Raw genomic sequence first — 11589 nt, 5'->3', positions numbered from 1 at the left:
ATTTTAAGTTATTATAGATTTACATGTTTATCAACATTTTTTATGTCATTAATTTTAATCACTGATATTATTACTATGATTGTTATTTCTATGAAAGCTCAATTATGCATGATTTAATTATCATTGATAGTGAGGTACTTTTCTTTTGTGTTTTCTCAACATAAATTTTATACATCATCTTAGTAAGAATATTGGCCTGGTATTTTAATATGAAGGCACAACATGTACTTTGTAAATGTTGATGTTAAGAACATGGTGATTTGGGAGCAACAATTGTTAATAACATGGCTGGTTGAGTTATATAGTTTAATTGAATTTCCTCCAAGTCCAAGGTAATCTTCAAAACCTTTTTGGGCAACGAGACTACAAATCTTGTCTAATAAGTTCAGGGCTTAGTTTAGAAAATGTTGGTCAGGCCTTTCCTGGTTTGAAGGATCTCATTGTTACATAATACTTCTAAAATTTCAAGGAAAAATAATTTTCTGTGACTTACCTGTGTACTTGTGTTCGAAAAGTCATGCTTTTGGTTTTTTTCCCTTAATTTTTAAGCATTCTAGTACTGTCCCATTGTCTTATTATTATTATTATAATTTTAGTAATGTTGTGATATGCCTGTTCTGATCATCTAAGTCAGATCTCTTTTTCATTGCCTAATTCTTATGTTATTTGGTTTTAGTCTCCTGATTACTTTGCAATTAACATAACCATTATTTGCCACCACGAGACTGAATACTTGGCATCTCTTGAGCTTCTTTGTATTGCTATTTTTGTTGTTAAATAAGTTAAGGTACTATTTTCTCCCCTCAAATTCAAAGTTGGGTTAGGTTGTTGTGCTTCTGCTTTCCACAAAAATGAGTTCTAAGCCTCTTCATTATGAAAATCCACCTTGACATTTACATTGGTTTTCATTTGCTTGCACACTTCAAAGTTTATAGATTTCGTTATTGGTTTCAGAATCCCACATAATTTAGAAAATTAAAAGGAGATGCAATAATTCCAATCAAGAGTGTTAGTCCCATATTGGTAAGAAAAGAAACAGGGAGATGATATAGTTCCTATACATTGAGTGGTGGTGTAGTTTTTGTTTTGTGCTTGTAGGAGTTTGATATCAAAGATTTGTCTTGTGTTTAGCGTGAGAGGTTTGTGAGAAGTTTGGTTGTCATCCTGTTTTAAGTAATTTTGCATTAGCAATTGCTATATTCTAGGGATAAAATTTACATACAATACCTTAGGTGCATTACATTAGGTTCTCTATGTTTCTTGAATTTTAGCAGTGATGTGCTAAGCTGTGCTTATTTTTTTTTTTTCCATTTCAATTTATTCTTCCTTTTTCCTTTGCCCAAGCTATATCCATTCAGTTGTTGATTAGGGACGATTAATTGTTGTTTGGTACAAGTACTCAAGCATTCTAACAAAACTGCCAACTTTCTGAACAGTTATTAATAATATATTGTTCTTTACTTTTGATAATGTATCTGGCTATACTGTTGACGGGGAAACCACTAGGAGTCAGCACTTAGGGTAGACCTAGAGTCAGCACCAGACCAAAGAAAGACCAAACGGCCATTGTTTTCATTCATCAAAATATCAACTATCTCCTCTAGGAGTACAATAGGTTGTTTATAAAGGATTACTAAACCCTAGTTCTAATTGGCTAGGAAAGCCTAATTGCCTTATTACAAAAATAACCTTGCTTCCCAAATTAAAATACTAATAGCCCAATAAACTACTAGGACCTAAAACATAAAAATACAATTGACTTGCAAACATAAATAATATTAAATAATAATTTTCTTGCAAGTCCCGCATCAACTGTATCCAGTATTAACTGAATTTTATTAGCCCGACTTGCACGTAAATAAATATATCATAATAATTGAGTAAAATGACTTTCTATGAATCATAATCATTTCACTTGGGAACTTAATGATGTAATCTATATGTACGTTATTATTTATCTGTTGTTTATTTCATTGTACATTTTTTCTTTTATTCTTACTATTGAGGTTTCATTTTGTAGGGAATGTTTAGATCCATTCGAAAAACTCAAGTGTGAAGCATTTGATATCTTTGTTAATGAGGTTCTCTGTGTTGGCAAAGGTACTGCTGCATTAATTTTATTCTAGAATATACTTGATGGATCCATTCTTACCATATTGCTTGCAAACACCTACCCTTGGTCTTTATCATGTGCACAAAGTACTATTTTGCTATTCTACGTATTTCTGAAGATCATAAGCTACTCCCTCTGTTGATTATTCATATTTGGTAAACTTAGAAATGCTTGTTCAATCATATGACCATACTCTAGAATATTTAATAATAAAAAATTACTACATCAAGGGATTATCAACCTTTTGGGATGAGTGTACAACCATATTTGTGAAAATCACTTTACAAAAATAATTTTCCACTTGATGGTTATCGTTTAAATTATTTTTCCAATCAAATTGTGATATCTTTTGTTTTTCCTCTCTCGCTCATCTATGCAATTTTTGAATCATCTGCAAGGTGTCCATATTCATGTGTAAAAAGGGCCCCTCATGCCTTCTCATTTGCTTCTACTGGAAGTGCTTGGGTGTCTTCTCAAGGTTGGTTAATTCTCTTATTTTTCCATTCCTTGTGAGCTTGTATGTTGTTAGAGCATTCGTTCTAGGCCCACTTCCCCAATACCTTATGCTACATGTAATCAATTGTACTATTATACTATCAGCTGTACTATACTTATGTACCTCTATACTTTCCTAACAAGGTTGAGAGCTTATATAAAGGTTGCTCTTGTGAATAGTGCCAAGGCATCTCATGGTTGAACTATATCATCTCAAACAAGAGCCAGGGCAATCTATTGATGATTTTTTTTTTCCACACATGCATTATTTGTGGGATCAAATTTCACCATATGAACCAACATGGATTATGCATGCAATGCCCAAAATTTTGTGAATATCAGGATCAACTGAAAAAGTTTTCTCCTTTGCCTTCAATTGAAAAAGTTTTCAAGGAACTTGTATAAGAGGTAACGTTTACAAGTCTTACTATCTCGGCCTTGTAACACAATCTTGGCCACATCATCCCTTGATCCGCCTTCAACATTTGCAATTCGTCAGAATGAGCACTATGATCGCTTTGGCTCTCAGCGATTTAACTCTAAATATGATCATTCTCACTTTTGCACCTTTTGTAGGATACTATCGAAAGCATGCCCGTGTCACTCGATCCTTAGCTTCCATGGCCAACATCAACAGCATATTGTTGCTTCCTCCAACCCCATCACCCAACACAAGTACTTTTGGCAAGTCTTCCAACTCATGTTTACATTAACGGCAGTTGACCTAAAGACTCTTATCAATAACATTTTGTCCCATAAGGTGCATTCTCTTATATTTTTTATGTTGCACTAGGTAAACACTCATTTTGATATCTTGACCTTGCTTGCTGCACTCATATTACACCTGATTCTACCTCTTGTACCATACAAACCCATACTTTTCATATGCCTATCAATCACATTGCCAGTGGCTCCACTATGACCATTATAGGCATTGTTACTACTACTCAAGTATCTATTTCAAATGTTTATCTTATGTCTAAATTTTCGTTCAATTTCTTATATATTTGGCCAATTGTGTGAGCTAGGGCTTCAAATGGGATTTTCTTCTATTGGCTGTGTTGAACATAATCCTCAGATAGCATAGACCATTGGGACAAAACGTAAAGTTGGATGGCTTTTCTTCTTACATCTTCACATGTAATTCTCTTTGTTACATACACTCACATAGCATCACCTCTTTGGAGTTGTGGTATTCATGGCTAGGTCATTCTTCTCTATCTTGGGTCCAAACTTTAGTGTCTAAGGGTATATTAGATTAGGTCTCTTTTTGATCCTTTGATTGTATCTCATCCTATCTTGGAAAACGATAGGCTTTGCCTTTAATAAAAGTGATTCTTCTATTTCTGCGCCATTCAAGCTCATTCACTCTAATGTATGCAGATAATCTCTTATTCCTGCTATAGGGGGAATTTGTCAATTTTCTTGATGACTTTTCAAGTTGCACATGGATATTTTTTTATTAAAATTTTTCTGAGATACTTAATATTTATCTTGAGTTTACTAAAATGATTGAAGGTTCTCAAAATCCATCAAAATCTACTGATTTGAAAATTTCCTATAGGACAAACATAATGACTTCCTTAGTATTTTCAAATTATATAGAATCATTTCTTATACATCTTATTGAAGAATTTCACAGAAAAATGGTCAAGTAAAATGTAAACTTCGATATATTTTGTTGTTCAGACTCTCATTCTTTTTGCATCTGTTATTGCATCTTTCTCAGGCAAAACTGCACCTTCTGTTATTCATAGAGGACAATAAATTTTTGGCTTCAATAATATAGCCACTTTACAGGATATTTTAGAAAAACAAAATAGAAGAATTTGAAAAAATGCACAAGTTGCCAGTTTGGCTTTCTATTCATTAAAAAGAAAAAAAAGGGTTTCCACTTTGGTAGGTCCAATAGTATTATAACAACTAGTAACATGAATTTGATCCAATGATATTAATTAAATTTCCGTTTTAAAACATCTGTGCATATGATTAGGTCATGGTGAAGACTACCAAATTCAGTAGGGCAGTGCCCAAAAAGTTGTATCCATTACGTTACACCTTCACAGAGAATTATCTTAGAGGAGCTACTAGACAGGTAGATAGTCATATCTCTTACCTTCCTGGAAATCACTGTTGACTGTTGTAGGTGCAAAAATTTATTCAAATGAACCATATAGAATCACTTCACTGTGGCCACACTTGTGAAAGAAATGGAGGGAGCATGTGTTCTTGACTTCGATTGATTGGTGTATAACCTGCATTCTCCTGCTCCATTTCTATTACCACCAAAAGACCAGGATAAACATGCACTGGTTTGTGCTATGAATAACCTTGATGTGATCACATATCATTGACACATACTATCTTACAATTTTGGGATATATCTTGTAGCTTCTAACTATAATTTCTATTTCTAGTTTATTTGATATCTTAGTATCTTGAGCACGCCTTATTCAGTTGAGGCAGAATTACTCTTTTTCTCTTATAGTTAAAGCCAAGTTTGAGAACAATTGGTACCTAAAGCCAAAGAAGCAACTCAAAACTTCAACACAGCATGTTGATTGGTTTTAACATTTGGATGGTGATGTTTGTATGCTGGTTCAAACTCATGTGGCCAATTGCACCCAGATTATTGGAGAAAATGGAAGCTGATATTGCTTATGGATGCTTCCAATCATCTATGTGAATACTGAATGTTGGTGATGTCAATTTAACTTATCATCTATCTGACTTGCTGCTTGGAGGTGCCTTCTTGTAAAGTGCATGTACATCAAAAAACAATCCTGGGAAATAATTATTCTGCTAAGGAGACGCATAAAATCCTTTTTCTTCCCCCCACTCCCCCCTCCTCGCATGTATGTAGTTAGAAGTATACATTTCATTTTTGTAATTGTTACAGAATCTATCATATTTTTCTAAAGGAAGTTCAGTAAGTAAAAATTTGATGTTATATCAGTTGATTATGCTCTTATGCTCCATGAGATAGTTCTTTGCTTGCAAAACCTACCTTTTCATAGTAGTAGTTGTCCTTAGAATCTCTTTCCTTGTTGTAAGTTGCCGTGCATGTCAAGGTGCTAAATGATTAGGAAAAATCTTTTTTGTTTACTAAATGATTTTAGCTGATAAAATTAAAAAAGGATAAGAATTAAAATAAAATAAAAATTTATATTAAAAAGTCTCTTTTTTCTCTCTTAGAGTGACCATATGTCAGGGGCCAACCATCTTTTTTTTTTTCTTTTTTTTTTTTTTTTGGACCTCTTTGGATAAAATAAATTCTTGGGGAGAAGTTGTAAATTGTGATTTTTGTAACCAATAAGAATTTTTTCTTTTTCTTTTTTTGGTGCAGTTCTTGGGGAGTAGTTAGCCTCTTTGTCTTGTAGCTTAACCAATCGGTACTTCTTAATGCTTCTAATAGATCCATATAGGGTTCAAAACCTCCAACTCCAACCATCAAATTATTCCCAAAAAAAAAATAAAAAAAAGTTCAAAATGGAAGAGGGAGTTAATTTGTTAAAGCTAGGGCATTAAAAAATATTTTGAAGGGGATAGTGGTGGTAGTTAGGGGCTTAGGTCCGAGCGCCAAGGCCCTATTGGTCTAATCATCCCTTAGCATCATCACAACAAAGTAGTTCTTTAAAATGACCACTCACATAATTAAGTGAATTACCATATAATACCATACTAGTTCTTGATGTATGAAATACGAATAATTTCATATAATTTTTCAGAAGTAAATTATATTTTTACTGTAAGTCTATTGGAATTTTTTTTTTTTTTTGAGGAACAGATTTTATTTTAGACTTATTAATTAATTAAATTATTTTATTTTATTTTATTTTCTAGAGTAAGAATTCAATTAGGCTGCGGCCCAGGTCAATTAGGATTAGAGTTTATTCATAATAGTCTAAATATAAATACATTATTGTAGTCCAGTGAGGACAAGTTTATAATTGATTATTTCATACAATCTTAGACTCTCATTCTTAGGTTTTTATTTTTATTATTAATTTATCTTCACTTGGTGTTAATTCCAAACCGATCTAAGTGCTAATTCCTAGATGTATTTTATTTTTCTCTTTGCAAAATCCTTTTTGAAAATAATTTGTGATGCATCATTTCTTCATTTGAATCTTGGAAAGCATAAGATAAAAAGATGCTTAACATCATTTCAATGTACTAATAAACAAGGTCATGTTCCAGTGCCTTTAGTTTCTTAAATAAACAAGGTCATGCTAAAAGTATGCTTAAAGACAAACATTGGCAAAATTTGCCAAATAGTATATTTTTTCAAAAAAATTAGGCCCGTGGCATGCGTTCAAAGTTATTTAGTAAGTTAGACTGTTTTTGAAAATCGAGTTTGGCAAAATTAACTTTGGGCTGGAAAACGAACTCAATAGTGGCGTTTTTAAAAACGCCACTATATGTACCCTATAGTGGCGTTTTCTATAAACGCTGCTATAGGCACTAAAAAACACCACTATAGCGTTGTTTTCTAGCCCAAAGTCAATTTTGCCAAACTCGATTTTCAAAAACAGTTTAACTTACTAAATAACTTTGAATGCATGCCACGCGCCTAATTTTTTTGAAAAAATATACTATTTGGCAAACTTTGCAACAAACATTCATTCCACATGGCAGGCCTAGCCCCACCTCCTTTTTTCTATATTACCAAAAATACCCTTACCCCCTTTCCCTTCTCTCCCTCACACACCCTCATACACCAACAAGCACACAAAGAATCACACATAGTCATTCTCTCTCTCTTCCAAGCGAGTCATGACTTGGTCAACTTAAATGGCAAGTATAGGGGAGACTAAGCTCGACACGAGCTGGCTCGTATTGAGGTCAACGGAGGTTAGCCTGAGTGGGACCCACCACCTCCCATTTGGTTAAACACCGTCGTTCTCGTAACGTAAGGGGGTGTTTGGTACCACAACTTAAACAACAGTTTTCAGTTTTTAAACAACATTACACGTATTTCTAGCACTTTTTCACCCACATGTATTTTCAAAAAATATAAACAACGTTACTACAACAACATTAACAAACGAGCCCAATTTGGGTATTTGAGTAAGTGTTTTTATAGCTTGGAGTTCATTTTTTTACCATATTTGGCATTAATTTAACAGTGTTTAGATTCTAGTGATGCTTGTAATTTGCAAAAGTTTAGTCTTGATATTTCATTGAAATTCATTAAATTTTGTAAATCCTACCAATAGAAACAAAAAATGTGAATGCTTAAACTTAAAAAAAAAAAAAAAAAAAATAGTTAATGGGTTGAATTGGTTAAACTTAATTTTGTTTTGTAACTAGCATTCAGTTACCTGCAATGCGAAATGTATGTTGGTAATTTTTGAAATATGAAGCCTCACATATTGTTGTGTGACTAAAAAATTAGATGATATTTATGGCTCTGTTGATCATACTTTTAATTTGTGTTCAATAACATCCACTATCATTTATAGAAACAAAGGTTTGGCAAGTGTTGTATTTGTATATACTCATGCTTATGTTATAGCTGTTTAGTGAATTTGGGGCAGAAAAAGAAAAATGATAGTTGTATTTTTTTCAATTAGTCAGGGCTAATGGTGATTTAATTGACAGTGTTTTGGCAATCTTGGAAGAGAACAAAGTTGTTCCTTGCACAACATGAAGAACAAGCAAAAAGAGGAAGAGGTTTTTTGGCAATCTTGGAAGAGAACAAAGTTGTTCCTTGCACAACATGAAGAACAAGCAAAAAGAGGAAGAGGTTAAGTTTAAAGAAGGCCATGTTTCAAACTTTTGAGTGTCACATAGGTGTGTGCCTTGTGATGGGCAGTATATAAAAATACACGAGAATAAAGAAAGCAAAGAGCTTTTAGCTTTTCTTAGCGATAGTTTGCCCTTCGATTCTCTGTTTATTGAAAGTTGCCGTGCATGTCAAGGTGCTGTAGATGCCAAGATCTGTTTCTTGTACCAAGTGAAGTATAACTTTTATGGCAAAAGTTTGACTCAGGAACTTTAGGGCCATTTGGTAACGTTGTTCTTGTAATGTTTGTATTTTTTGGAAATACTTGTGGGTGAAAAAATATATGGAAATACGTGTAATATTATTTAAAAACTGATAGTTTTTAGTAATGCTTTTGGTATATGATTACCAAGATAACCATCTAAATGTAGAACATTTCACTATTATTATTTTAGTAGTCGCTATTACAATTAATTACTTTGTCTTTCAAAATTTTAGTTCGTAAACTTTAATGTTTCTTGCAAATTGATCGTTCTATTTATTGCCATCTATAGTATGCTCAATAAAGTTATCATTATGACAAACATTACGGAAATTTTAAAGTTTAAGGATTAAAATGACAAAAACAATTTTATGAAAAAAGAAAAAGAAAAAGAAAGGACAAAAACAAAACTTTAGGAATGAAAATGGCGTTCACCTAAACTTAAAGGATTGGATGTAATTAATATTTTAGCCAAAAGAAAAGAAAGAAATAAAATGATTGACATGAATTATAAAGAAAATGTTGATAAATAAAAAGATGTGTGGTTCATACTTTTTTATTTTATTTTATTTTATTGAGATTGTTACAATATGCTACTAACTCCACAACTCGAATAATTTCCCTTAGACTCATAAGCACTTTATGCATGAAGATGTGCCAATTAAGCTTCAAGGCTCTAAACACGTGTGCTTCATACTTAATATCATCTTCTTCAAAATTTTGGAAAAAAATGAATATTATATATTATATATTTCTATATTTAAGGAAGCACACATATGCATGTCCAAGAGTAGGAGATGACCTTAAAAAAGAAATAACATAATAATTTTAACTAATAGCTTTTATTTCTTAATTTTCCTTTAATCTAATTATTAGTAAAAGATTCCTTGTTTACTAAATGATTAAATAGACATAAAATAGAAACAAAAAGGAAAAAAAAAGAAGAAGTTATATGACGCTTTATTTATTTATTTTTTTCGTTGAGAAAGACCAAATGTCATGGCCAACCATTTATTCTCTCTTATTATTATTACTAGTTGTAGACCCGCGCGCGTTGAGTGTGATTATTTTTTTAAGGGAGGTCTCATTGTTATCATTATTTTGTAATTTGAACTAACTTAATGAAGAGAAATGCATTTCATAATCATGTTCATCGCAAAATAATTTTTTATTATTGTAGAATTGTTTTATTTAAATTTTGAAACCTTAATTCTACCATAGTTGGTTGACTAATTTGTACATCTCTAAGTCAATTGTACACATTTTGCATGCTACATGTAAACCCTATTTTCCATAAGGTTGAAATAATGTGGGAAACATTTGATTCTATGGAAGTTAAAAACTAAAATTCTTATATCTTTTTGTAATGTTGCCTCAATAATGTTAAATGAAATGGCAAAAATGGGATTTTGAAAATTTCCATCTTTATTTTTTATATATTTCTATTATTATTGAAGAATATCTTCTTTTTAGTTTTGATAAGAAATATGGTTTTCCATATTAGAGTTTGATTAGTTTTAAATTTAAATTTTGTATGATTGTATTTAATTATATGATTTAATTAAGTGAATGTAACTGTAGGGACTCCGTTTTAGAAAAGTTCTCCAACAATACATTTTTAGAGAGTGGATCGAAGGTTTAGGCCCTAACAAACTAGCAACGGAATACAAGTCACTTCTTTTTCACTGAAGGGGAGTGAGCCCAGTTTACAACTAATGTTAGCTCCTCGGACTCGTCCGAGGAGATCCCTCTCCCTGAAACTAACATCCCCTCTCCGTTCTACTATGGCGTTCCCCCGAATCATCCCCCAAAAGTCCTCCCTTCATTCCCTTGAATCCTCTTTCTTATATCCTTCTCTTTCCTTCTGTTGATCATCCATTGGCCTCGGTTCTGACCCTCCGTCCCATCAGAGGTCTTATCCGTACTCAAGTGGCTCACCATGATCGATGTTGCCCTGCCAAGGGGTTACATCCCCATTAATGCGGCCAGAGGGGGTTAGGTGAGCGCATTCAATGCAGAGGTGACAGCTCGCCTAAGGCTTACTCCTTTGCTGTGCTCCCGTTGCCGACGCGTGGCACTAGGGTCTCTCCTCCTCGGATATTTAAGGAGTCCTCTGTGGGTGGCCTCGTGTTCCCCCAAGGTCTCGGATACCGAGGACGGGCCATCCTCGGATATGATCCTTGGGAGTCGGTCCTCGTGCTTTCATCCTCGGACCACTCTTGTATCCTCAGCGTGGGCCTTTGGGCTTGGCTTGGAGTGGGCCAAGGCTACCCAATATTCTGGCCCCACAATAGCCCTTCAAAATCTTACTGCACACATCCTCGGGCGGGGAGAAGGATTTTGACATCCTCGGCCTTACCCCCCGTCAGCACTAGGTCCATTCATCTACCCAAGGCACGTCGCTGACGTTTCGGAGCGCGTAACGTGCCCGTCATTAAATTCAGGCGGCTCTATGCTCTCCACGTCTAATGAGGCGTTACCAATCCAACGGTGGAGGTTTGTCTCGCATTTATGGGCGGGAAAACCCGCATGGCTTCTCGATTTGTGGTATAAATACCCACACGAACCGCTTCTTCCTGTTCCTTATTTGTAATCAAGAATTCTCGTGCGTCCTTCCTGAGTTCAGCCACACTTTCACTTACATCTCCAGCACAAAAAGCCTGTCCGAGGAGCTCCTCCTCTTTCCAGTAAGTCGCTCTATCCCTCTCTGAGCTCTCTTTCTTTTTACCCTTTCTTCCATTTCGCCTGTTCTTTCTTAGTTTTTTAGGTGTCAACTGGGATGGGTAGGTTTAAGAAATACGTCGATACTGAGGAGGCGATGGAGAAATTCATCACCGACCACAGAATTTCGGCAATGTAGGTCTGAGATATTGTGAGGATGGGATTGACGCATACACAGACGGGAAGGCGAGGTGGTAATTCCCATTGTCGCCTTCCTGAAGGGGGATGACGATCCCCATGGGCAGTGATGAGGGACTACCTCACGCACTT

At 34.2% G+C, this 11589-nt stretch overlaps 1 protein-coding gene across 12 annotated transcripts in view; it reads left to right on the top strand.

The window, feature by feature from the left end:
* The window catches only part of LOC111986433 (uncharacterized), a 14069-nt gene extending 8506 nt beyond the window's left edge, over positions 1 to 5563 (top strand). For 3 of the 12 annotated variants that reach the window (XR_010625827.1, XR_010625835.1, XR_010625837.1), the window contains 5 exons: positions 2021 to 2100; positions 2512 to 2591; positions 3185 to 3368; positions 4602 to 4920; positions 5097 to 5563. Coding sequence is in view for 1 of the 12 variants with exons in the window: in XM_065765559.1 (XP_065621631.1) it covers positions 2077 to 2100; positions 2512 to 2591; positions 3185 to 3368; positions 4602 to 4703; positions 5097 to 5129 (423 nt within the window). In the remaining 11 variants the exon portion in view is untranslated. Of the gene's footprint in view, positions 1 to 2020; positions 2101 to 2511; positions 2592 to 3184; positions 3369 to 3636; positions 3749 to 4601; positions 4921 to 5096 lie in introns of all 12 variants that reach the window. The other 9 variants (XR_010625833.1, XR_010625828.1, XM_065765559.1 and 6 more) reach the window with 9 other exon arrangements.
* The last annotated feature ends 6026 nt before the right edge of the window (positions 5564 to 11589 follow it).

Source organism: Quercus suber, unplaced genomic scaffold (genome assembly GCF_002906115.3).
Source record: "Quercus suber isolate HL8 unplaced genomic scaffold, Cork oak 2.0 scaffold_637, whole genome shotgun sequence".
Lineage (NCBI taxonomy): Eukaryota > Viridiplantae > Streptophyta > Magnoliopsida > Fagales > Fagaceae > Quercus > Quercus suber.
This window is presented reverse-complemented; position numbering and strand designations above follow the sequence as displayed.